At 43.9% G+C, this 27,834-nt stretch overlaps 1 protein-coding gene and 4 non-coding genes across 7 annotated transcripts in view; 2 read left to right on the forward strand and 3 right to left on the reverse strand.

Moving 5' to 3' along the window:
- Nucleotides 1–7,144: 7,144 nt before the first annotated feature.
- Nucleotides 7,145–7,216, reverse strand: TRNAE-CUC (transfer RNA glutamic acid (anticodon CUC)). Its single transcript has one exon. It is a non-coding gene; the product is annotated as a tRNA-Glu (tRNA).
- A 2,525-nt stretch (nt 7,217–9,741) lies between these two features.
- On the reverse strand, nt 9,742–9,813 carry TRNAE-CUC (transfer RNA glutamic acid (anticodon CUC)). Its single transcript has one exon. It is a non-coding gene; the product is annotated as a tRNA-Glu (tRNA).
- A 974-nt stretch (nt 9,814–10,787) lies between these two features.
- On the forward strand, nt 10,788–10,860 carry TRNAR-ACG (transfer RNA arginine (anticodon ACG)). Its single transcript has one exon. It is a non-coding gene; the product is annotated as a tRNA-Arg (tRNA).
- Nucleotides 10,861–10,868: 8 nt separating this feature from the next.
- TRNAH-GUG (transfer RNA histidin (anticodon GUG)) lies at nt 10,869–10,940 on the forward strand. Its single transcript has one exon. It is a non-coding gene; the product is annotated as a tRNA-His (tRNA).
- A 14,084-nt stretch (nt 10,941–25,024) lies between these two features.
- The window catches only part of LOC136612832 (cytokine receptor common subunit beta-like), a 46,412-nt gene continuing 43,602 nt past the window's right edge, over nt 25,025–27,834 (reverse strand). For all 3 annotated transcript variants that reach the window (XM_066593537.1, XM_066593536.1, XM_066593538.1), the window contains exon 12: nt 25,025–26,974. In XM_066593537.1, the coding sequence (XP_066449634.1) occupies nt 26,716–26,974 (259 nt within the window). In that variant the 3' untranslated portion in view covers nt 25,025–26,715. The remainder of the gene's footprint in view (nt 26,975–27,834) is intronic.

Raw genomic sequence — 27,834 nt, forward strand, 5'->3', positions numbered from 1 at the left:
TCCATGAGAGAATCACGGCGGGGGGCCGCACATCCATGAGAGAATCACGGCGGGGGGCGCACATCCATGGGAGAATCATGGCGGGGGGGCTGCACATCCATGAGAGAATCACGGCGGGGGGGCTGCACATCCATGAGAGAATCACGGCGGGGGCCGCACATCCATGAGAGAATCACGGCAAGGGGCCGCACATCCATGGGAGAATCACGGCGAGGGGCCGCACATCCATGAGAGAATCACGGCGAGGGGCCGCACATCCATGAGAGAATCACGGCGGGGGGGCCGCACATCCATGAGAGAATCACGGCGAGGGGCCGCACATCCATGAGAGAATCACGGCAGGGGGGGCCGCACATCCATGGGAGAATCACGGCAGGGGGCCGCACATCCATGAGAGAATCACGGCGAGGGGCCGCACATCCATGAGAGAATCACGGCGAGGGGCCGCACATCCATGAGAGAATCACGGCGAGGGGCCGCACATCCATGAGAGAATCACGGCAGGGGGGGCCGCACATCCATGGGAGAATCACGGCAGGGGGGGCCGCACATCCATGGGAGAATCACGGCAGGGGGCCGCACATCCATGAGAGAATCACGGCAGGGGGCCGCACATCCATGAGAGAATCACGGCAGGGGGCCGCACATCCATGAGAGAATCACGGCGGGGGGCCACACATCCATGGGAGAATCACGGGGGGGGGGGGGGGCCGCACATCCATGAGAGAATCACAGTGGGGGGGCGCACATCCATGAGAGAATCAGGGCGGGGGGCCGCACATCCATGGGAGAATCACGGCGAGGGGCCGCACATCCATGGGAGAATCACGGCAGGGGGGGCGCACATCCATGGGAGAATCACGGCGGGGGGCCACACATCCATGAGAGAATCACGGCGGGGGGGGGCCGCACATCCATGAGAGAATCACGGCGGGGGGGGCCGCACATCCATGAGAGAATCACGGCGGGGGGGGGGCCGCACATCCATGAGAGAATCACGGCGGGGGGGCCGCACATCCATGAGAGAATCACAGTGGGGGGGCGCACATCCATGAGAGAATCACAGCGAGGGGCCGCACATCCATGAGAGAATCACGGCGGGGGGCCGCACATCCATGAGAGAATCACGGCGGGGGGCCGCACATCCATGGGAGAATCACGGCGAGGGGCCACACATCCATGAGAGAATCACGGCGGGGGGGGGGCCGCACATCCATGAGAGAATCACGGGGGGGGGGGGCCGCACATCCATGAGAGAATCACAGTGGGGGGGCGCACATCCATGAGAGAATCACGGCGGGTACAAAAAGTATGGTAAAATGTGCTGATACGTGCGCAAAAGCACCTCGTTCACTGTCTAATGCCTCGTGGCTAGGCGGGCGCCAAAATGCATTGGCCGACAGAAGGAGCCCCAAGGGACCCTCCGCACGGGATGGAATTGTCTGCAGGAATTTCGCCGGAATTTCGCCGCTGCAAGTACTCCTGCGGCCACTAATCCCAGGATTAGCCAGCCATTTGGACGAGATTTCTCAGAAATCTCCACATGGGACGGCAAATCCGCCGCGCCAAAGCCGGCACTGCGGCGCGGATTAACCGGCTGCAGCATGCTCATTCTTTTTCTTCCTCGGCTGCGCTCTCCTCTGCAATGGAACAGCTAAGTGGGTTTTTCGCTGCAGCCAAACCGCAAGATTTCCGCCAGGATTCTGCTGTGTGTGAACCCAGGCTAAGGGTATGTTTACACGTAGCAGGACTGCTGCGGATTGGGGAATTCCACTGGAAATTCTGCAGCGTTTCCACATCCGAAACAAAGTCAAAATTGGCATCATTTGTGCAGATTTTGACTTGAAATCAGCAACACTTCAGTCAATTTCAGAAGGTTCTGCGTTCTCCCTCACTTGTCACCTGACCAGCGGCGATGCTCTTGTTACAGGCCAGCGGGTGCCTGATAAAGGAAGTTCTGAGAGTGTGAAGATTTCGGAGGTGAGGGGGACCATGTTATTGTCTGCAGAGGTGCGGCTGATTTTTAACCCTTTCCAATCCACTTTGTAACATGGTTTTCCTAAGAGGCTTACTCTTTTTCTCCCATTATACAACAGCGCTATCTGCTGGCTAAAGCCAGTACTGCATGAGGTGACACGTTGGATAGGGTCCTACAGCAGAGAGGCTGGCGATATACAGTAAGAGAACCCCGACGGACATCTTCAAACATCGGAGCTGTACAGCCTTAAAGGGGTTTTCCTGCGATAGCAAGTGGGGTTCAGCACTTCTGTATGGCCATATTAATGCATTTTGTAATGTACATCGTGCATTAAATATTGGCCATACATTGGTTATACACTCCGTTGCTGGCGTACCCGTCTCCATGGCGCCGACCAAAGCCGCCTTCTCCCTGGATTAGACGCGCTTGTGCTGAAGGGGCCGCTCCGGCGTGCTCGAGCCGCACAGGTCTTCTGCGAGCACGCCGGAGCCGGACAGAAGAGGGCAGACTGCGCAAGCGCGTCTAATCCAGGGAGAAGGTGGCTTTGGTCGGCGCCATGGAGACGGGGACGCCAGCACCGGAGGGGGTAAGTATATAACTTCTGTATGGCCAATATTTAATGCACGATGTATATTACAAAGTGCATTAATATGGCCATACAGAAGTGCTTAACCCCACTTGCTGCTGCGGGACAACCCCTTTAAAGCATAGTGTCTTAAGACGTCAGACAGTGGATTGGAAAGGGTTAAGTCAAACTTCGCACTTGTGTGTTAGATGCGGAATTGTCCGCTGCAGACATTTCACAGCATTTCCGCTACTCTTTAATATAACCTAGGGCCTGCGTCACATGAGCGTATGTGGATTTGCATGCACAACAGTGATTTTACTGTACTTTCTGCCCACACAAGTCGTGCGCAAAACGCACACCAATCGGCCAATTAGTTTAATAAGTTCAAGATGTTCTCTTCTTGTGCAAAAAAGTAGAGCTTGTTTGTTTTCTTCCTGCACGCCAGAAATGTGCACGCAAAACATGCATTTGAACTAACTGATTGCAATCAATGAGTACTATTTTCTGTGTATTGTGCGTGCAGAATTTTTGTACGCAAAAATGTATATGTGACACAGCCCATTTTATGGATTTTGTTGCGTTCGTAGGGCGTCAGTATTTCGTGAGCCAAAAGCGGGAGTGAAGCGTTCAGAGAGAAAGTACAATGGAAAGATTTTCATCTCTTCTGTATTTTGGAGCGGCTCCTGGTTTTGGTTTTACAAAATGCTGATGAAAAATACGCCCGTGTGAATGAGCCCTTAACTGCAGAATGCATTCTGCCCAATTTCATGTGTTTTCCCCACAGACTTTGGGCTTAAACACATGGGCGCATGCGCTAACACACTCGCCCCTATGGAGTGTATTAGAACACGACCTGTATTCTTTTAACACTGCGCACTCCGCGAGTTATGGGGGGAAAAAAGAACTGCAGCGGGAATATAGGTCCTGCCTTATCATTCTCGCACGTAGTATTAATGCATGAGAATCCCGATAGTGAAGATGAGACCGATAGTTAAGTTCCATCCCGTTTGCTGCCGGGATTTTCTCGGCCGCATAACTGGACAAAAACACGGCCATCTGTTTAGGCCTTTAATTACGGAATTTCATCTCCTGTATACTAGAAATCCGCAAGAGCAATTCTGCAAGGCGCAGAAAGCTTTTCCGACGTGGAATTTAGTCTTGCGGTTTTGAAGTAAAGATGTGCGGAATTCAAGCCCCATAGGGAGAACGCTGCAATGCAGAAATGTCCACGCAGACTAATTCTAGTTCGTTTGAAAACGTCATCAGACCGCCATATTACAGTTGTATTTTCGCATCGGTTTCATAGTCTGTTTGGTGCATATTGCACTTGCTGGCCTAGCTTCTGTTTACCTCACGTTAGGGCTCATTTACACAGGCGTATGCAATTTTGGCCCATGAATAAGGGGTGCAACAGACGAATGTATGCACAAATATGCTCGCTGCAGGGTATTTGCGCATGAACAAGGCTTAGCGATGGCAATAATCAGGCTGTTGTGCATTCTCACATAATACTATGATATTTGCACTTGCAAGGCCAATTCACACGCAGGCGTGATACTCCCTTCCCGTGGAACTGAATTGCTATTTAAAGCCTAATAAGGGCAGCTGTCGTCTACTCATTCCCTTTGCTTTTTAGAATCTGCCATGGACTTCAGTAGTTTCTATGTTTCTTGTTTTGCAGGCGTGATTTTCACATGGGCAAACATGCTCGTCTGTTTAAGGGTGCATTCAGACGACCGTATGTCGGCTGGGTTTTCACGACCGGCCGATATACGGCGTCCCTCTCTGCAGGGGGAGGAGGCTGGAAGAGTCGGGAGCAGTGCACTGAGCTCCCGCCTCCTCTCTGCCTCCTCTCCACCCCCTACACTATTTTCAATAAAGAGAGGCGGGACGGGGGCAGAGCTCATTCCTGCCGCTTAGCCCTATTCCTGTTCCGCCTCCTCTCATTGCAAATAGTGCAGAGGGGTGGGGAAGGGTGGAGAGGAGGCAGAGAGGGGGCAGGAGCTTAGAGCACTGCTCCTGGCTCTTCCAACCTCCTCCCCCTGCAGAGAGAGACGCCGTATATCGGCTGGGTGTGAAAAGCAAGCCGATATACGGTCGTCTGAATGCCCCCCAAGTCCTATTGCAGTTTTTACTGTTTGTGTACGTGTGTGGCATTGCGTTTTCAATGTGTGTGCTACTTTTGTATTCATTGCGTTTTTTACACTTGCAAGAAGGTCCAACTGCTGTCACTAACCTCACCCCACCCCTGCAGGCAATATACATAAAAAAAGATGTATTGGCTGTGTTTGTGCGTGACGCCATTGACTATAATTGTGAATTCAATCAATAAATAAGGATAGAAATAGGACGTACTGCTTTTTTTGGCTGTTGTTTTCTTTTTATGTGAACTATAAGGCTGGGTTCACATGGGGCGTATTCCCGTCGGAAATCTCGCGGTTTGGCCGCAGCAAAAACCGTGAGATTTCCGCCGGGAGAACCGCCGCGGTTTAAGCCGCGGCGGCTTTGAAGCGGCCCGGCCGCATGCTTTTCCGTTGCGGCCGGCGCTCCCATAGAGGAGAGCGCAGCCGTGACGTAAATAAACAAAAAAAAGAAAGTAAACAGACATGCTCAATCTTTTGAAACCGCGGCAGCCGCGGTTTCGGCCGGATTTACCGCAGCGGTTTAGCCGTCCCGTGTGGACGAGGTTTCTGAGAAATCTCGTCTACATGGCTGGCTAATCCCGAGATTAGCGGCCGCGGGCGGATCTGCTGCGGCAAAACCGCGACAAATCCGCCCTGTGTGAACCCAGCCTAAGTCTGCAAAACAAAACGCTCATCAGAATAAATCAATTTAAATTGCTGGTGTTGTACGCCGTCAGTATTACATTTGTAAAAATAATTTTTCTTTTTCCTTCTTTTCATTCTTCTTTTTGTCCTTCTTCTTTTAGCAGCTTCGGCTGAGACGGACCACCAAGGTTCAGGTTGGTGCTGATCAGAAGGGTCAGTAAAGTTGAACCTAAAACAGAACTTGACTGTTATGATTCGATCAATACTAATGGGTCATTCCAGGACAAATCATCCAAGGGATAACGCCCAACTATCTCCATTACGGGACTGAGATAGCTGAAAAGAGTTTATGTATCTATCCCCCCATAGATTGAAATTTCTCAAAATAGAATTTCAGGAAGGTATTTTTTGTAGTTTTTGAGAAAAAAATTCTTGATGGTGACCACTTTTTTACTGACAACAATTTAAGTGGTATTGAATATGTCCAAACACGCCTGAATATGCTTCATTACATGAATTGGGTGAGAAATGTGATTTGGGACATAAGTTTGTTAACCCCTTAAGGACACGGTCTATTTTGGCGTTGAGGACCAAACAATTTTTGGTATTTTTTCATCTCCATTTTTCAAAAGCCATAAATTTTTTATTTTTTCGTCAACGCGGCCGTATAATGGCTTGTTTTTTGCATGGCAAACTGTAGTTTTTATTGGTACCATTTTTGGTTACATAGACTATATTGTAAAACTATTATTACATTTTTTTATGATCGTAGGGAGAGAAAATGCATCAATTCTGCCATAGATTTTTTGTTGTTTTTTTTTAAAGCGTTAATTATGCAGCATAAATAACACACTACATTTTTTTCTGCGGGTTGGTACGGTTACAATGATACTAAATTTTTTAGTATTTTTTTTTTTTAGGTTTTTCCACTTTTCCCACAATAAAAACCCTTTTTCTGGAAATTATTATTTTTTTCTAAACTCACTGCATTCAAAGTGCTATAACTTTTTTATTTTTCCATGGACGGAGCTCTCTGAGGGCTTATTTTTTGTGAGACGAGCTGTAGTTTTTATTGGTACCATTTTGGGGCACACACGTTTTTTTAAATAATTTTAAATGCGTTTTTTGGAAGTCAAAATGCTAAAAATTAGCATTTTGCCTCGGTTTTTTAGCATTTTTTAAACGCTTTTTGCCATGCAGGATAATAAGCACGTTCAATGTATTGTACACGTTGTTACGGACGCGTCGATACCAAATATGTGGGATTTTTAATTTTTAAATTTTTTTTATGCTAATATGAGAAAAAGCATAAAAAAGGGTTTAACATTTTTTCTTTACACTTTTATTTTTTGTACTTTATTTTTCTCTTTTTTTTTTTACACAGTCTGTGTCCCTCTGAGGGACTTTTACTGCAGCACTGCAGATCGCTACGATAAGGCATGGCAGGACTTCTCTCCTGCCATGCCTTATCGCTTACTATAGCGATCACAGGCTATGGCAATACAGGACGCCGGTATCTGGCATCCTGTTGCCATAGCAACCAGCCAGGCTCTCGCGATATCGCGAGAGCCGGCTAGAGTCACAGAGGGAGCTAGCAGCGGGACGCCGGCTGCTAGTGACAGTCGGCTCCCGCTGCAGGAATAGCGCGAGATCCGCTGTGATCCGCGCTACCCCCATGACGTAAGGGTATGTCATTTTGCGGGAAGGGGTTAAACAATCATTTATGTCACAATAATAAATGTAATGCCAATATATTCTGCAGTACTTTACAAATCGTTGGGAACCATTCACAAAATAGGTAACACATAACATACCTATAAAAAATTCATGTTCCCTGACCGGGAATCGAACCCGGGCCGCGGCGGTGAGAGCGCCGAATCCTAACCACTAGACCACCAGGGATATCTGATGTGATAAAGCCCTTTTACGCTTGCTTCTTAACCAAGGAGCTCACAGGGTTGTGCAGAAATCTGCATGTAAAATTCATATGATTAGTACTTGCACAGAGTTGAGATTAACCAAACTTCATTTATATTACACACATACAGAGTGTGTCAAAACTGCGGAAACAACCACATACAATGAAAATAGTTGGGCATGCGATGATCCGATATACAAGCTGTGAGGAAGGAGAAAACCCATTAGACCATGTGCCTTTAGCAAAATTGTTTCTGATGCAGAGCTTGGAGTACTTTGTTTCCCTTATCACAGTGATAATAAAACTATATATATATATATATATATATATATATATATATATATATATATATATATATATACAGTTAGGGCCAGAAATATTTGGACAGTGACACAAGTTTTGTTATTTTAGCTGTTTACAAAAACATGTTCAGAAATACAATTATATATATAATATGGGCTGAAAGTGCACACTCCCAGCTGCAATATGAGAGTTTCCACATCCAAATCGGAGAAAGGGTTTATGAATCATAGGTCTGTAATGCATAGCCTCCTCTTTTTCAAGGGACCAAAAGTAATTGGACAATGGACTCTAAGGGCTGCAATTAACTCAGAAGGCGTCTCCCTCGTTAACCTGTAATCAATTAAATAGTTAAAAGGTCTGGGGTTGATTCCAGGTGTGTGGTTTTGGATTTGGAAGCTGTTGCTGTGACCAGACAACATGCGGTCAAAGGAACTCTCAATTGAGGTGAAGCAGAACATCCTGAGGCTGAAAAAAAAGAAAAAATCCATCAGAGAGATAGCAGACATGCTTGGAGTAGCAAAATCAACAGTCGGGTACATTCTGAGAAAAAAGGAATTCACTGGTGAGCTTGGGAACTCAAAAAGGCCTGGGCGTCCACGGAAGACAACGGTGGTGGATGATCGCCGCATACTTTCTTTGGTGAAGAAGAACCCGTTCACAACATCAACTGAAGTCCAGAACACTCTCAGGGAAGTAGGTGTATCTGTCTCTAAGTCAACAGTAAAGAGAAGACTCCATGAAAGTAAATACAAAGGGTTCACATCTAGATGCAAACCATTCATCACTTCCAAAAATAGACAGGCCAGAGTTAAATTTGCCGAAAAACACCTCAAGAAGCCAGCCCAGTTCTGGAAAAGTATTCTATGGACAGATGAGACAAAGATCAACCTGTACCAGAATGATGGGAAGAAAAAAGTTTGGAGAAGAAAGGGAACGGCACATGATCCAAGGCACACCACATCCTCTGTAAAACATGGTGGAGGCAACGTGATGGCATGGGCATGCATGGCTTTCAATGGCACTGGGTCACTTGTGTTTATTGATGACATAACAGCAGACAAGAGTAGCCGGATGAATTCTGAAGTGTACCGGGATATACTTTCAGCCCAGATTCAGCTAAATGCTGCAAAGTTGATCGGACGGCGCTTCACAGTACAGATGGACAATGACCCCAAGCATACAGCCAAAGCTACCCAGGAGTTCATGAGTGCAAAAAAGTGGAACATTCTGCAATGGCCAAGTCAATCACCAGATCTTAACCCAATTGAGCATGCATTTCACTAGCTCAAATCCAGACTTCAGACGGAAAGACCCACAAACAAGCAAGACCTGAAGGCTGCGGCTGTAAAGGCCTGGCAAAGCATTAAGAAGGAGGAAACCCAGCGTTTGGTGATGTCCATGGGTTCCAGACTTAAGGCAGTGATTGCCTCCAAAGGATTCGCAACAAGATATTGAAAAAAAATATTTTGTTTGGGTTATGTTTATTTGTCCAATTACTTTTGAGCTCCTAAAATGTGGAGTGTTTGTAAAGAAATGTGTACAATTCCTACATTTTCTATCAGATATTTTTGTTCAACCCTTTAAATTAAACGTTACAATCTGCACTTGAATTCTGTTGTAGAGGCTTCATTTCGAATCCAATGCGGTGGCATGCAGAGCCCAACTCGCGAAAATTGTGTTACTGTCCAAATATTTCTGGCCCTAACTGTATATATTATGGACAGAAAACAAAAAGTTAATGAGGAAAAAGATTTGGTTTCCTTTTTCTTTCTTTTCCTCATTTTTTTAGCGGCTTTGGCTCAGACAAGTCACCCAAGGGTTGGTACTGAATTGAACTTGCAGTAAAGATGAACCCGAAACGGGTTTTGACTGTTTCAGGTCGATTAACACTAATGGGTAATTTCAAAACAAATCACCCAAGGGGTAACACCTAATCATCCCCAATTTTTGTGAAGCTTTGCATATTTGTACTATACTGACAACTATTTATGTGGTATTGAATATAACCAAACACACCTGTATATGGTTCATAACATGAATTGGCTGAGAATCTGATTTGGGACATAAGTTTGTTCTGTCAAACAATCATTAATGTCATAATAATAGCAACCTTTATGTAACGCCAACGTATTCTTTAGTACTTTACAAATCATTTGGAAATATACACAAAATGGGTCATAACATTCCTATAAAAAAAAAATTCATGTTCCCTGACCGGGAATCGAACCCGGGCCGCGGCGGTGAGAGCGCCGAATCCTAACCACTAGACCACCAGGGATGATGTTGATGGAGTCTCTTGAATGACACCTGGAAATTAACTTTAATGTGGTCACTATTTCTAAAGTGTCCCTCAACCTGCACCCCATGATTCTAACCGATCTGTTGGTTAATAATATGTCCAAAATGGCCCTCCCTCTAGTCTGCTCCCACACAAGTTAGGTAAGGTATTTAGCTTTAAGTGTTCTCAAGAACTTATTGTCCTTCTGAGATTTGCAGGTTTCATCTTCCCATATTTTATCCAGATAATTAAAGTCTCCCATAATAATTACTTCATTTTGGTTTGACACCTCTTTTCAGTTTCTTCTGTTAGTTTTGGTGGCCTATAAAAAAAACTTCTATCAGGATTTTATTTTGTATTTCCTCCCTGTATTTCTGCCCATAAAGATTGTGTGTGTTCATCTCCTACATCTTCTCGTAGTCTCGGCATTAAATGATTTAAATCTGGGTTATGACATTTCCTCTTCGCTTCTATTTTTAATGGTTCTTCCTCAGAGTTGAGGAGTTTTCATAGATTTGCTAAAAATAAACAACAGATTTCAACTTCTACATTATTTCTTATCCTTTACCTTATAGCTTCAATCTGTAAAAAAGTGAATTAGCCTGTTCTGAGAAAAGTAGAAGCCTCAAGTGAACACTAGATCTATTTTTGATTGTCTATATATCCAAGGTTAAAGAGTCTTGGATTTTTGAGAAAAAGATTATATGGATGAATAAATTAATATTACAATTGTTATAAGAAATGTTGGGCACTTTTGGCAATGCTACGGTATCTTGTTGCAGGTTTTGCAGATATCCCAAATGTAAAATAGAAATCAAACATGAATTTTAGAACATATGAATATACTGTATTTAGTTTCTGCCTCGTTCCAATTCAGTTTGCAGGAAGTGAGGCATTTATGGCTATGGACATCTAGATGCAAATCTTACAGTGATCCAAAGCATGCTGCAGGATTAGGTAGAGATACAGCAACTGGGCCAGTGGCGCAATGGATAACGCGTCTGACTACGGATCAGAAGATTGTAGGTTCGACTCCTACCTGGCTCGTTGGCATTGCCGTGATCGTATAGTGGTTAGTACTCTGCGTTGTGGCCGCAGCAACCCCGGTTCGAATCCGGGTCACGGCATTTCCTTTTTTTGTTTCTATTGTTAACAATTCCTCCAAATGGTTGAAGTTTGTTTTGGGATTTCCAGGAAATAAACAACAAATTTTATCTCCTGTGTCATTTCTTATTGTTTTTGCCTTTGATGGCTCCTAATGGCAAAGTAGTGACTTTGTTCTAGATATTGTGTGTAAAATAGAAATCTATATATATAAAATTGAATGTATGTCTGTATGCGTGCGTGCGTGTCTGTCTGTCTGTTTGTCCTTTATGCGCTACTACACCATTCATCCGATCGCCATGAAACTTTGGGAAGTTGTTGAGTACACTCCTGGGAAGATTATAGGCATAGTACAACTATTCTACGATAAATGGCGCGCGCGCGAGCGTCGTCGAAAGTTACCACCCCCCCACGTAGATCGAATAAGTAAGCCACCTGCTATTGTGATGTCATCACTGATGTCATCAACATCGGACGCCCTTGAACATGCCCCAACATGTTCTATAAAGCTGCATTGTGATGTCATTAAGGCTCTATTATGACACATACAGCTTGGAACCACTAGAGCACGCCAGCCAATTACCATTGGAGTTGGAAGTGGGTAAACAAGTACTAGGATATCTTCCTAAGAAGCCACAGCAGCCAGATAAATTGTATGTTCCACCCAACGGCTATTTTATTCAGCCCGCATCTTTTTTCCAGCCTAGAAGCGGCACAACAGGGTACTACAGCCTCCCTTCATCTTGTATCCAACATAGAGGAGGTGCTAAAGGGTACTAGAGCATCCCTTCAAGGAGTCAAGAAATGTTAGGCAGTTACGGCAATGGTGCCCTATTGGAAATGTTACAGAGATCTGTAATGTTTCAGAGAATAAACTGTTAGCTTTTCTTTGCCAACTAGTAATTTCACCTGCTCTAAAAATGTGTTGTTAGAAAAATAGACATTTCACATGAATTCTAGATTGTATGAAAATATTCTCTGTCAAGAATTCAATTTTTCTGTTTGTCATAAGAGCAGAAAATTGGAATGCAACCCGGGGCCAGATCTGTGACTTGACAGACACGAGTGGCGCTTGCACGACTGTAATGGGAATCATCAGGTTTCTTTCATGGTTTCCATCATTTAACATTTGGACTTTTTCTTCCTGCCTAATTAAGCCTCCAATGCAGATATAAACAGACACTTACAGTGATCCAAAAATACAGCTTAGCCCTTCACAGCTATAGACAACCTAAAACAATATTTTATTGATTCTCATTAAAATAGGGCTGACAAAGACAGACACCAAAGAACGAAAAAATACAACGTAATCCTCGGCTCTGTTTTGGTATTAATGAAGATTTCTTGCTCACAAATTATATAGTACTAGCGTACCTGTCGCACGTTGCTGCGAAGACAGACATACATGCATTCGTTGCTGCGAAGACAGACAGACATAGCTATCCAATCCAGTTATTTACACTTTGCTTGTCTGCCTGCGTGCCGTGGATTATTCTAGGGGTTTTCCCCAGCTCGCAACATTGTATCCAATAAGCGAGTTCTCCACTAAACATTGTTCTCCATGAAAGAACTGAGCGTACCTTTTTTAAAAATGACGGCAGCAGCGACCAATGAGATTTTGTAGGCCGCTGCTTCCCCCTTGCAGGCTGAATAAAATAGCCGTTGTGTGGAACATCCAATTTATCCGGCTGCTGTGGCTTCTTGGGAAGATAGCCTAGTACATGTTTGCCCACTTCCAACTCCAATGGAGACTGACTGTAAATGGCTGGCGTGCTCTAGTATTTATGGTTCCAAGCTGTACGTGTCATTGCATACAGTCTGTCTGTCTGTCTATCTATCTATCTATCTATCTATGACATCAGGAAATGAGAGAATTAGATTCCGTACGTAAAATTTGAACGCTAATTCTTTGGCGCTTTGAATTGAATAATTAAGTTGGGACCCATTAGCTTTTCCCATTTATGACATAATCAATGCTCATGCCAAATTTCAAGTTTCTATGACATTGGGAAGTGAGAGAATTAAATTCCGTACATAAAATTTGGACGCTAATTCTTTTGCGCTTAGAATTGAATAATCGAGTTGGGATGAGACATAAGGCCTTGCCCATAAGCATTCCCCAACCTCCAAGAACTGAACCTACCTACCTGAATGAGATTTTGTAGGCCGCTGCTTCCCCCTTGCGGGCTGAATAAAATAGCCGTTGGGTGGAACATACAATTTATCTGGCTGCTGTGGCTTCTTAGGAAGATATCCTAGTACAGGTGGTCCCCGACTTGCGAACAGGTTCCGTTCCGGGAGCCTGTTCGCAAGTCCGTTTTGTTCGCAAGTCGAACAAATGGTATGGAGCGGGATCGCGGGTGGATCCCGCTCCATACAACGTCGGTTGCCGGCTGTTCTTACAGCCTGCACCCGGCGGCAGCAGTTCCGACGAGCCGCGCCGCTTGTCAGAACTGTTAACACTTTAAATACCGCTCTGACAGCGGTATTTAGAGTGTTAACAGTTCCGCCGAGCGGCGCGGCTCGTCGGAACTGCTGCCGCCGGGTGCCCGCTGCACCCGACGTTCAGGGGGCCCGTACAGCATCCCACGATGAGATCACGGGACGCTGTGTGGTTGCTAGGCAGCCGGGGACCTCCTGAAAGGCCCCAGGGCTGTCTATGCAGAGTGCCCATCAAGCGCACGGCTTGATAGGCGCTCTGCATAGACAGCCCTAGGGCCTTTCAGAAGGCCCCCGGCTGCCTAGCAACCGCGATCTGACCGGACAGGCTTCTATCAGGCTTGATAGAAGCTTGTCCGGTCCCTGCACAGCATGATGTAATGCCATAGCATTACATCATACTGTGCAGGACAGATAGTTCGTATCTAGCGAAATTCGTAAGTCGAATGTTCGCAAGTCGGGGACTATCTGTACTTGTTTATCCACTTCCAACTCCAATGGTAATTGGCTGGCGTGCTCTAGTGGTTCCAAGCTGTACGTGTCATAAAAGAGCCTTAATGACATCACAATGCAGCTTTATAGAACATGTTGGGGCATGTTCAAGGGCGTCCGATGTTGATGACATCAGTGATGACATCACAATAGCAGGTGGCTTACTTATTCGATCTACGTGGGGGGGTGGTAACTTTCGACGACGCTCGCGCGTGCGCCATTTATCGTAGAATAGTTGTACTATGCCTATAATCTTCCCAGGAGTGTACTCAACAACTTCCCAAAGTTTCATGGCGATCGGATGAATGGTGTAGTAGCGCATAAAGGACAAACAGACAGACAGACACGCACGCACACAGACATACATTCAATTTTATATATATAGACTAGCGTACCCGTCGCGCGTTGCTGCGAAGACAGACATACATACATTCGTTTTTATATATCTAGCCGTTGTGTGGAACATCCAATTTATCCGGCTGCTGTGGCTTCTTGGGAAGATAGCCTAGTACCACTTCCAACTCCAATGGACACTGACTGTAAATGGCTGGCGTGCTCTAGTATTTATGGTTTCAAGCTGTACGTGTCATTGCATACAGTCTATCTATCTATCTATCTATCTATCTATCTAGGTTATTGCATACAGTCTATCTATCTATCTATCTATGACATCAGGAAATGAGAGAATTAGATTCCGTACGTAAAATTTGAACGCTAATTCTTTGGCGCTTTGAATTGAATAATCGAGTTGGGACCCATTAACTTTTCCTATTTATGACATAATCAATGCTCGTGCCAAATTTCAAGTTTCTATGACACTGGGAAGTGAGAGAATTAAATTCCGTACATAAAATTTGGACGCTAATTCTTTTGCGTTTAGAATTGAATAATCGAGTTGGGATGAGACTAGCTTACCCGTCGCGCGTTGCTGCGAAGACAGACAGACATTCATTCGTTTTTATATATCTAGATAACAACCAATCACAGCACAGCTTTCATGTTACCTCAGTGGTATAATATATAACAACCAATCACAGCGCAGCTTTCATGTTACCTTAGCAGTATAAAATATAACAACCAATCACAGCGCAGCTTTCATGTTACCTCAGCAGTAAGAGAAATAACAACCAATCACAGCGCAACTTTTATTCTGCCTCAGCAATATAAAAAATAGCAACCAATCACAGCGCAGCTTTCCTGTTACCTCAGTGGTATAATATATAACAACGAATCGCAGCACAGCTTTCATGCAACCTCAGCAGTATAAGAAGTAGCCACCAATCACAGCACAGCTTTCATGTTACCTCAGCAGTATAAGAAACAGCAACCAATCACAGCCCAGCTTTCATTTTACCTCAGCATTCTCAATATCCAGCAATTGTCTTGCGAAACGTTCGGCGGATGCATCATTTTCTGGTTGAACACTCATCCCGTTGCTCGTAATGCCTTTTGCTTTCGTGCTTGAGATGGAAATCAAATGATCTTTGTTTGGGGGGCATAACTGTCCGCAATGTTCGTACGCGCGGCACCTATCGTAGGATAGTTGTACTATGCCAGTAATCTTCCCAGGAGTGTACTCAGCAACTTCCCAAAGTCTCATGGCAATTGGATGAATGGTGTAGTAATGCATAAAGGACAGACAGACAGACATACATTCATTTATATAGATCAGGAAGTGAGAGAATTAGATTCCGTACGTAAAATTTGGACGCTAATTGTTTTGCGCTTAGAATTGAATAATCAACTTGGGACCCATTAACTTTTCCTATTTATGGCATAATCAATGCCCGTGCCAAATTTCATGTTTCTATGTGAGAAAATGACATTCCGTACGTAAAATTTGGACGCTAATTCTTTGGCGCATACAATTGAATAATCGAGTTGGGACCCATTAGCTTTTCCTATTTATGACATATTCAATGCCCGTGCCAAATTTCAAGTTTCTATGTGAGAGAATTACATTCCATATGTAAAATTTGGACGCTAATTCTTTTGCGCATAGAATTGAATAATCGAGTTGGGACCCATTAGCTTTTCCTATTTATGACATATTCAATGCTCGTGCCAAATTTCAAGTTTCTGTGTGAGAAAATTACATTCCGTACGTAAAATTTGGACGCTAATTCTTTTGCGCATAGAATCGAATGATCGAGTTGGGACCCATTAGCGTTTCCTATTTATGACATATTCAATGCCCGTGCCAAATTTCAAGTTTCTATGACATTGGGAAGCGAGAAAATTAGATTCCGTACGTAAAATTTGGACGCTAATTCTTTGGCGCTTACAATTGAATAATCGAGTTGGGACCCATTAACTTTTCCTTTGTATGACATAATCAATGCTTGTGCCAAATTTCAAGTTTCCATGACATTGGGAAGCGAGAAAATTAGATTCCGTACGTAAAATTTGGACGCTAATTCTTTGGCGCTTACAATTGAATAATCGAGTTGGGACCCATTAACTTTTCCTATGTATGACATAATCAATGCTTGTGCCAAATTTCAAGTTTCCATGACATTGGGAAGCGAGAAAATTAGATTCCGTACGTAAAATTTGGACGCTAATTCTTTGGCGCTTAGAATTGAATAATCGAGTTGGGACCCATTAACTTTTCCTATTTATGACATAGTCAATGCTCGTGCCAAATTTCATGTTTCTACGACATTGGGAAGTGAGAGAATTAGTGGCAGTGATGGAAATCGAACGATCTAAGTGGGGGGGGGGCGTAACTGTCGACGACGCACGCACGCGCGCCATTTATCGTAGGATAGTTGTACTATGCCTATAATCTTCCCAGGAGTGTACTCAACAACTTCCCAAAGTTTCATGGCGATCGGATGAATGGTGTAGTAGCGCATAAAGGACAAACAGACAGACACACACACATTCACAGACATACATTCAATCTATATATATAAAAATGAATGTATGTCTGTGTGCGTGCGTGTCTGTCTGTTTGTCCTTTATGCGCTACTACACCATTCATCCGATCGCCACGAAACTTTGGGAAGTTGTTGAGTACACTCCTGGGAAGATTATAGGCATAGTACAACTATCCTACGATAAATGGCGCGCACGCGAGCGTCGTCGAAAGTTACGACCCCCCCCCCCCACGTAGATCGAATAAGTAAGCCACCGGCTATTGTGATGTCATCACTGATGTCATCAACATCGGACGCCCTTGAACATGCCCCAACATGTTCTATAAAGCTGCATTGTGATGTCATTAAGGCTCTATTATGACACGTACAGCTTGGAACCACTAGAGCACGCCAGCCAATTACCATTGGAGTTGGAAGTGGGTAAACAAGTACTAGGATATCTTCCTAAGAAGCCACAGCAGCCGGATAAATTGTATGTTCCACCCAACGGGTATTTTATTCAGCCCGCAAGGGGGAAGCAGCGGCCTACAAAATCTCATTCAGGTAGGTAGGTTCAGTTCTTGGAGGTTGGGGAATGCTTATGGGCAAGGCCTTATGTCTCATCCCAACTCGATTATTCAATTCTAAGCGCAAAAGAATTAGCGTCCAAATTTTATGTACGGAATTTAATTCTCTCACTTCCCAATGTCATAGAAACTTGAAATTTGGCACGAGCATTCATTATGTCATAAATAGGAAAAGTTAATGGGTCCCAACTCCATTATTCAATTCAAAGCGCCAAAGAATTAGCGTTCAAATTTTACGTACGGAATCTAATTCTCTCATTTCCTGATGTCATAGATAGATAGATAGACTGTATGCAATAACCCTGATAGATAGATAGATAGATAGATAGATAGATAGATAGATAGATAGATAGACTGTATGCAATGACACGTACAGCTTGGAACCATAAATACTAGAGCACGCCAGCCATTTACAGTCAGTCTCCATTGGAGTTGGAAGTGGGCAAACATGTACTAGGCTATCTTCCCAAGAAGCCACAGCAGCCGGATAAATTGGATGTTCCACACAACGGCTAGATATATAAAAACGAATGTATGTATGTATGTCTGTCTTCGCAGCAACGCGCGACGGGTACGCTAGTCTATATATATAAAAATGAATGTATGTCTGCGTGTGTGTGTGTCTGTCTGTTTGTCCTTTATGCGCTACTACACCATTCATCCGATCGCCATGAAACTTTGGGAAGTTGTTGAGTACACTCCTGGGAAGATTATAGGCATAGTACAAATATTCCATGATAAATGGCGCGTAGATCGTTCGATTTCCATGATTGCCACTAATTCTCTCACTTCCCGATGTTGTAGAAACATGAAATTTGGCACGAGCATTGACTATGTCATAAATAGGAAAAGTTAATGGGTCCCAACTCGATTATTCAATTCTAAGCGCCAAAGAATTAGCGTCCAAATTTTACGTACGGAATCTAATTTTCTCGCTTCCCAATGTCATGGAAACTTGAAATTTGGCACAAGCATTGATTATGTCATACATAGGAAAAGTTAATGGGTCCCAACTCGATTATTCAATTGTAAGCGCCAAAGAATTAGCGTCCAAATTTTACGTACGGAATCTAATTTTCTCGCTTCCCAATGTCATAGAAACTTGAAATTTGGCACGATCATTGATTATGTCATAAATAGGAAAAGCTAATGGGTCCCAACTCGATTATTCAATTCTATGCGCAAAAGAATTAGCGTCCAAATTTTACGTACGGAATGTAATTTTCTCACATAGAAACTTGAAATTTGGCACGAGCATTGATTATGTCAGAAATAGGAAAAGCTAATGGGTCCCAACTCGATTATTCAATTCTATGCACCAAAGAATTAGCGTCCAAATTTTACGTACGGAATGTAATTTTCTCACATAGAAACGTGAAATTTGGCACGGGCATTGAATATGTCATAAGTAGGAAAAGCTAATGGTCCCAACTCGATTATTCGATTCTATGCGCAAAAGAATTAGCGTCCAAATTTTACGTACGGAATGTAATTTTCTCACATAGAAACGTGAAATTTGGCACGGGCATTGAATATGTCATAAATAGGAAACGCTAATGGGTCCCAACTCAATTATTCGATACTATGCGCAAAAGAATTAGCGTCCAAATTTTACGTACGGAATGTAATTTTCTCACATAGAAACTTGAAATTTGGCACGGGCATTGAATATGTCATAAATAGGAAAAGCTAATGGTTCCCAACTCCATTATTCAATTCTATGCGCAAAAGAATTAGCGTCCAAATTTTACATACGGAATGTAATTTTCTCACATAGAAACTTGAAATTTGGCACGAGCATTGAATATGTCATAAATAGGAAAAGCTAATGGGTCGCAACTCGATTATTCAATTCTATGCGCAAAAGAATTAGCGTCCAAATTTTACATATGGAATGTAATTTTCTCACATAGAAACTTGAAATTTGGCACGGGCATTGAATATGTCATAAATAGGAAAAGCTAATGGGTCCCAACTCGATTATTCAATTATATGCGCCAAAGAATTAGCGTCCAAATTTTAAGTACGGAATGTCATTTTCTCACATAGAAACATGAAATTTGGCACGGCATTGATTATGCCATAAATAGGAAAAGTTAATGGGTCCCAAGTTGATTATTCAATTCTAAGCGCAAAACAATTAGCGTCCAAATTTTTTACGTATGGAATCTAATTCTCTCACTTCCTGATCTATATAAATGAATGTATGTCTGTCTGTCTGTCCTTTATGCATTACTACACCATTCATACATACATACATTCGTTTTTATATATCTAGCCGTTGTGTGGAACATCCAATTTATCCGGCTGCTGTGGCTTCTTGGGAAGATAGCCTAGTACATGTTTGCCCACTTCCAACTCCAATGGAGACTGACTGTAAATGGCTGGCGTGCTCTAGTATTTATGGTTTCAAGCTGTACGTGTCATTGCATACAGTCTATCTATCTATCTAGGTTATTGCATACAGTCTATCTATCTATCTATCTATGACATCAGGAAATGAGAGAATTAGATTCCGTACGTAAAATTTGAACGCTAATTCTTTGGCGCTTTGAATTGAATAATGGAGTTGGGACCCATTAACTTTTCCTATTTATGACATAATGAATGCTCGTGCCAAATTTCAAGTTTCTATGACATTGGGAAGTGAGAGAATTAAATTCCGTACATAAAATTTGGACGCTAATTCTTTTGCGCTTAGAATTGAATAATCGAGTTGGGATGAGACATAAGGCCTTGCCCATAAGCATTCCCCAACCTCCAAGAACTGAACCTACCTACCTGAATGAGATTTTGTAGGCCGCTGCTTCCCCCTGCCAAATTTCAAGTTTCTATGACATTGGGAAGTGAGAAAATTAAATTCCATACATAAAATTTGGACGCTAATTCTTTTGCGCTTAGAATTGAATAATCGAGTTGGGATGAGACATAAGGCCTTGCCCATAAGCATTCCCCAACCTCCAAGAACTGAACCTACCTACCTGAATGAGATTTTGTAGGCCGCTGCTTCCCCCTTGCGGGCTGAATAAAATAGCCGTTGGGTGGAACATACAATTTATCCGGCTGCTGTGGCTTCTTAGGAAGATATCCTAGTACTTGTTTACCCACTTCCAACTCCAATGGTAATTGGCTGGCGTGCTCTAGTGGTTCCAAGCTGTACGTGTCATAATAGAGCCTTAATGACATCACAATGCAGCTTTATAGAACATGTTGGGGCATGTTCAAGGGCGTCCGATGTTGATGACATCACAATAGCAGGTGGCTTACTTATTCGATCTACGTGGGGGGGGTCGTAACTTTCGACGACGCTCGCGTGCGCGCCATTTATCGTAGGATAGTTGTACTATGCCTATAATCTTCCCAGGAGTGTACTCAACAACTTCCCAAAGTTTCATGGCGATCGGATGAATGGTGTAGTAGCGCATAAAGGAAAAACAGACAGACACGCACGCACACAGACATACCTTCATTTTTATATATATAGAAGAAGATATACGTAGAAATCGTTAATCATCAGAGAGGATTGCAGGAATCCCTCTATACCTGCTCATATAATAACCGTACTTGTTGTTAAAAATTATAATCATCAGAGTTGTAATTATGATGATTCGTCAATTAGTTGGTCCATCAAAATTGTATTTATGATGATTTGTTTACAATTTTGATTGATGCTTTTCAGTTGGTTCAATGATTTTATACACTTTCAATTAGTTCAACGCATTTCCGTGCCAAGTGTAGACACTTCATCAGAAACTTAAGTACATTTTCACCAACCATGTGGTATACTAGTACAGATAGTGTACTGATACATGTGTGCCTTTTTGTGTGATAGTGACTGGAGCGCTGTGTATAGCTGTAGGCAGCTAGCAACCTTATCTCTCTTATTATGACCCCAGTTGTAATGATAGATATGCAGCAGAGGCCTGCCAGAACGAAAGCTGGCAATAGTCTCTATTCATATAGTGTCACAGCAATCAGTGGTCTTACTTAATGATTATTAGACCTTGCTTCCTCAAAGTAAGTCTCAGTACATTAAGAGTTAACCCCTTTTCTTTTTTTCTTATGGTCTATTCTGATAAGGTATTACCTAACAGCTATAATAAAGAGCCCAATCCCTAGAGGGTCAGTTCCACAAACAGAGCACAAAAGAAATAAATGAGAGGACTGATAGACTGATATGTATGTGCCTTTTTGTGTGATAGTGACTGAACCACTAGAGCGCTGTGTAGAGCTGCAGGCAGCTATCAACCTAATCCCTCTTATTATGACCCCAGTTGTAATAATAGGTATGCAGCAGAGGCCTGCCAAAACGAAGGCTGGCAATAGTCTCTATTCATATAGTGTCACAGCAATCAGTGGTCTTACTTATTGATTATTAGACCTTACTTCCTAGCTAATTAGCTACTTAAAGAGTTAAATGCAGGCGGAGCGGGACACCGCTGATAAGTACGAGAAAAGCAGCTGTTTTGTACATGCAAGCAGCTGCTTTGTTCTCATAGTTATCAGCGGTGTTCCGCTGAGCTTGATAGCTCCAAGAACAGTAGGAGCGCTGACAGCTGCTTTGTTCTCAGAGCTTTCAGCTGGTATTCCTCTGGGAAGTCCCAGCTGGATACCAGCTGAAAGAATGCTATCAGTGCCACCCGCTGAGAAAATCAGTGTGCGGTGCTGATAAGAGTCATCGTTGATTTCTAGCTTGCTAGAAATCAACGATGAACGAATAGTTCACGAACAGTGAACATTGCAGCGCATTCAGACATGATTATCGCTCAAAAGATGGCTTTTGAGCGATAATCGCGTCTAAATGAGCCTTAAGAATGCTTTCAAAAAGTAGAACGCATCTCATTGACTCCAAATGTACTCTACAGCAGGACAACAACTCCAAACATCCACCAATGTCATTAAGAACTATTTTAAGTATAGAGAAGAACAAGGAGTCCTGAAAGTGATGATATGACCCCAGAGAGCCCTGATCTCATATCATCCAGTCTGTCTGGGATTATATGAAGAGACAGGAGGATTTGAGCAAACCTACATCTCTAGATCTGTGCTTAGTTCTCTAAGATGTCTGGAACAACCTCCCTGCCAAGTTTCTTCAAAAACTGTTTGCAAGTGTTCCTAGAAGCACTGATGCTGTTTTGAATACAAAGGGTGGTCACACCAAATATTGATATCATTTAGATTTCTCTTTTGTTCATTCACATTGCATTTTAATTGACAGAAATAAACTATTAACCCTTTGCAATCCAATTTTGGATTCAGGGTTTCCTAGGGGTCTTTCTCTTTCTGCCATTGTGCAATGGCGCCATCTGCTGGCTAGAGCCAGTACTGCAGTATGGGACATGCTGGAGTGGCCCCCGACAACAGAGCGGCCAGTAATATACAGTAAGAATACCGTACAGGCCTGGAACTGTACAGGCTTCAATCAGAATGTCTTTAGACGTCAGTGGATTGGAAAGGGTTAATACTTCCATTTTTGAAAGCATCCTCACTTTGTAGCATTTTTTTCGCACCTGTCTAAAATTTTTGCACAATGTTCATCTCCTCCAGTATTTCTTTTTCTGCAGGCTCACAAATCTTCCAGTCTGCGGCACTTCTACGTTGGCCTTTGCATAGACTCCTATGGGAGGCAATGACAGCAGCTGAGAAGGGAGGTGGGAGGGAGTTTAGCAGCGTGACTGCTAAATTCCCTTCCCCTTCTCTCCTCCACTCCAGCTGTTTGTAATCAGAGAGGGATGGGACGGGGGCGGAGCTAAGCTCCACCCCATCCCATTGCTGGCTGCAGACAAGGGGAGGGAGTTTAGCTCTCCCCCATCCCACCCTCTTCCATTGCAAACAGACAAGGGGAGGGAGTTTAGCTCTCCCTCATCCCACCCTCTCCCATTGCAAACAGTCAAGGGAGGAAAAAGGCAGAGAGCCAGAGAGGGGGAGATTGCATTGTGGCCTCGGTGTATGTGCGCCAGGCTTGGGACATCTGAACAGGCACACAAACGTTAGATTTATGCGTACGTAATAATGCCTGTGGTCGTGTAAATAAGCCCTTACTCTGAGCCTGTAAGGGATGGGAAAAGCCTTCCTGCTTATTTTGTATATTTTGCAGTTTTGGTACAAGTCAGGGCAGTATCACAATTTATACAACTTTGTGTTTATGCTTGTATGTTTTCCTTTACAGGGGTATGCGCACCAGCAGTACATTTAGACAGAACGATTACCGCTCAAAAGATGGCTTCTGAGCTATAATCGTTGTTAACATCACAGGCAGGATTACACTGACAGGTAACACCTATATGCAGATAACACAGAATCCACGGTTCAGAATTGGTGATAGGTTGTGACTACCTACTCCCCTCTCTACAATATAACCTTTGCGCAGGTCATAGAACATGTCTAGAACAGTCTTCCATATAAGTCAGTCGGTCAGCTCCTGTCCAATGTGTGAAGCTGCTGTAAAGCATTTCGCTAAATGCTGTTAAATGTAGCACAGGAATGATTGCTGCCCCCATAGTCATGTACAGACAACAGAATAAAAAAATTCTATGATCAGAATATAAAAATGTTTCTCTACAGTGGGCAAAAATGTTTGAGACTGACAGAGATGGGAAGGCCTGGAAAAAAAACTGAAACATTGAAATGTTTTTTTTCAAATGATAAATAATAATAATTTTTATATAGCGCCAGCATACTCCGCAGTGCTTACAAAACAGGGGAGAACATGTACAACAAACAAAGATACAAAAAACACTGTTACATGTAATAATCGATTGATGGAGACAGTAGGGGTCCTGCTCCAACGGGCTTACATACTACAGATAATAGGGTGATGCAGAAGGTAAAGGGGCTGAAGATGTGCACAGTATGGCAAGATGGAGAGTGTGGGATGCTACACACAGAAAATAGTCAGACTTAAAGGGGTTGTCCCACGCCGAACCGGGTTTTTGTTTTATTTTCAAACCCCCCCCCCCCCCCCCCCCCGTTCGGCGCGAGACAACCCCGATGCAGGAGTTAAAAAAGAACACCGGAGAGTGCTTACCTGAATCCCCGCGCTCCGGTGACTTCTTACTTACCTGCTGAAGATGGCCGCCGGGATCTTCACCCTCGGTGGACCGCAGGGCTTCTGTGCGGTCCATTGCCGATTCCAGCCTCCTGATTGGCTGGAATCGGCACGTGACGGGGCGGAGCTACAAGGAGCCGGCATCCAGCACGAACAGCCCCATTGAGGAAAGAAGAAGACCCGGACTGCGCAAGCGCGGTTAATTTGGCCATTAGACGGCGAAAATTAGTCGGCTCCATGGAAACGAGGACGCTAGCAACGGAGCAGGTAAGTGAAAAACTTCTTATAACTTCTGTATGGCTCATAATTAATGCACAATGTACATTACAAAGTGCATTAATATGGCCATACAGAAGTGTATAGACCCACTTGCTGCCGCGGGACAACCCCTTTAAAGGGGTTGTCCCGCGAAAGCAAGTGGGGTTAAGCACTTCTGTATTGCCATATTAATGCACTTTGTAATATACATCGTGCATTAAATATTGTCCATATAGAAGTTATACACTTACCCCCTCCAGTGTTGGCGTCCCCGTCTCCATGGCGCCGACCGAAGCCGCCTTCTGCCTGGATTAGACATGCTTGCGCTGTCTGCTTCTTCTGTCCCGCTGAAGGGGCTGCTGCGGCGTGCTTGCGCCTCACAGGTCTTCTGCGCATGCGCAGAAGACCTGTGCGGCGCAAGCACGCCAGAGCACGACAGAAGAGGGCAGACAGCGCATACAGAAGTGCTTAACCCGTCATACAGAAGTGCTTAACCCCACTTGCTTTTGCGGGTCAACCCCTTTAAGCTGTGTGATTGCTGAATCGGTATGACGGCAGGGGTAGGTCTGGAAAACCAATTGCAGCATGCTCTATTTTTGTGCGGTTGCCACACATCTGATCCCCGGCACACTCGCAGCTGACACTGTGGTTGTGCCACGGATCCTGCGGGAAAGCAGAAGATTGAAAAAAAAAAACTACTGCGCATGTCCGATGGCTAGCCATGAGGACCATGCGCTGTACCGCAAACCCTGGAAGTGGAGAGATCTCCGCGGACGCCACTGCCGGAAAAATACAGGTATGCAGGGCTCACTGGCTGGGGGCAGGGCTGGATTCCGTGTGGGATTCCCAGCATGGAATCCGACCTGTCCATGGACATGAGGCCATGAGTCAGATGTTGCTATGGTTACTGAAGTACAATTAAACGCATTTCTTAAGTTTTTAAACTTTTATTGACAAATACATCGCTTAGACAAAGATTTGCAGTGTTGACCTTTATTTTGCAAGACTTCTGCAATTCGCCCTGGCATGCTGGCTATCAGCCTGTGGGCCAAATCCTGACTGATGACAACCCATTATCAGTGCTTGGAGTGTATCACAATGTCTGTGTTTTTGCTAGTCCAGCCGATTTTATAGGATTGACCACAAGTTCTCCGTGGGATTGAGAAAAACGCACGAAAATGGAACATGCTTATTTTTTTGTATAAATGAAATGTAATTTCACAACTGTGTATGCGTTCCAATTTCCTGTTTTGTTCGTGGAGCAGGAAACAGGAATCCCTGCCGGCTAAACGGCTCAGCTTAGGACGGAACCGAACAGCGTACAAGGGACCCCACTGACTACAATGGGGTGCACTCAGTTTCCACTAAGCTGCCCGCCTTTTAGGCAAAAGAAAAAGTACTGCAAGCAGTGCTTTTTCTTCCAGTATGTTGTGCCGAATCTGCGACGGACCTTCCAACCTGAGGTTTCAACACAGATGTAAAACCACCTTTAAATACATTTTTTGGATAATTAAATACATTCAATTTATTCATTATGGTCGCCCCTAAATGCTGGTGGCCATTTAGATATTATTTGCTTCCTATCATGGTGTAAACTAATTTTTTTCAAATGGTTTCATGTTCCTAACCTCATCGCATAGCCTGGTGCCATCTCCCGTTATATATGGTGCATGAGCGACAGAGTCATAGCTTGTCTGTTGTCCACCCTACCCAGATCATGCTTACATAGCTTGTGCTAGCTCCTTCAAGCCTAGTGGGCATTTTTAATGCCAAGGATTGTACGGTGCTGATGCCAGTCCTGTTGCTAACCCTTATTTACATAGCTGGTCATTTCTTATGTAGCATGTAGTCAAGGCCATCCAAGATTAGTTGAACACCCAATATAAAGTGTACACAAAATAGCATGAGGGGCAGAAGGAGGAGAACTCTATCCATAAGCAATTGTTTGATACCTCTTTTCATGTAGGCTTTCCTTGGATAATGTCTTTTTCATAGTCTAGTGATGGCTAGCTGTCTTGTGTTTCCATCAAGATCAATCAGAAATAACTCCCAATTATGAAATGGTTTCAAAAAATATATTCCAGTCCAAATGTTTCTGGCAGAAGACTTTAGTTCACGAGAGCAGGTAAGGTCCATCAAAGGCGCTAAATGTAAATCGAGAATCCTCCATTTCTCTGTTCTCCTGTTCATCGACTAGCTCTGAAAACGGTGTGTACCCTTCTGTTGGAGACGCTGCGGGGTACTCTTCTTTTGTCATTTTGAAGAGTGATATACACTGGCTATCATCTTCCCAAAATAATTCATTATGTGGCCAGTTAACCTGCTCCTCGCCTTCTTCTAGGAGGTTGATGTCTTTTTTTGACGGTGCCTGCCTAAGGAGAGTAAGGAAAATGTGATGATTAAACAAAACGTTTATCAGTAATTATATTTCAGTGCAGAATCTGTCATATTATGGTTTCAGTTAAGACTCTAAATAAGGCGTCTCCAACCTCTGGCTTCTCAACTATTGCATAACCACTTGTGGCTACCATTGCATGCTAGGACTTCTAGTTTTGCAACAGCTACAAAGCTACTTTAATACAACTGCTTAAACAGTTTATAGCATGTCTCCAAGTCATTACGGATATTTGGGGCTGTCCTAGTAGGCAGAATACATGTCTTGCAGGGGTGGCAGGAAATTAAAGGGGTTGTACCACTATTTCAAGCTATCCCGTAGATAGGGGATGCCTTGCTGATCGGTGCTGAGACCCCGACTGATCCTTGTAACGGGGTTCCCATATTTCCGTTCTCACTGTGGGCTTACTGCACCCCCTGCAGTGAGGAAGTGACTGAATGGGGTGCTGGTTGGGCAAGCGCACTGATGTTCCATTCACTGTCAATGTACCTGTGGAGTTATCCAAGTGGCAAGTGTTTGAATATTTCCATCAGTCCCATTGAAATGAATGCAGTACCGTTCTCACATGCCAGGCTAGCGCTCTATTCACAATGACGTCACTGCTTGGGGAAAAACGATTCCCCTCGTGACAGGCAGGGTGGGACATAGGAGTCCTGTTCTTGAGATCAGAGCAGGTCCTAGTGGTGACACATCCACTGATCAGCAAGCTATCCCCTATCCTGTGGATAAGGGATAACTTGTAATTGTGGTACAACGCTCGAAGTAAAACAAAAAACTGCCTACTGTATACTTACCTTTTTTGCTCCCCACTCGTCCCATGATACTTGGTGTGGCATG

This window comes from Eleutherodactylus coqui, chromosome 2 (assembly GCF_035609145.1).
Source record: "Eleutherodactylus coqui strain aEleCoq1 chromosome 2, aEleCoq1.hap1, whole genome shotgun sequence".
Taxonomy (NCBI): Eukaryota; Metazoa; Chordata; class Amphibia; order Anura; family Eleutherodactylidae; genus Eleutherodactylus; species Eleutherodactylus coqui.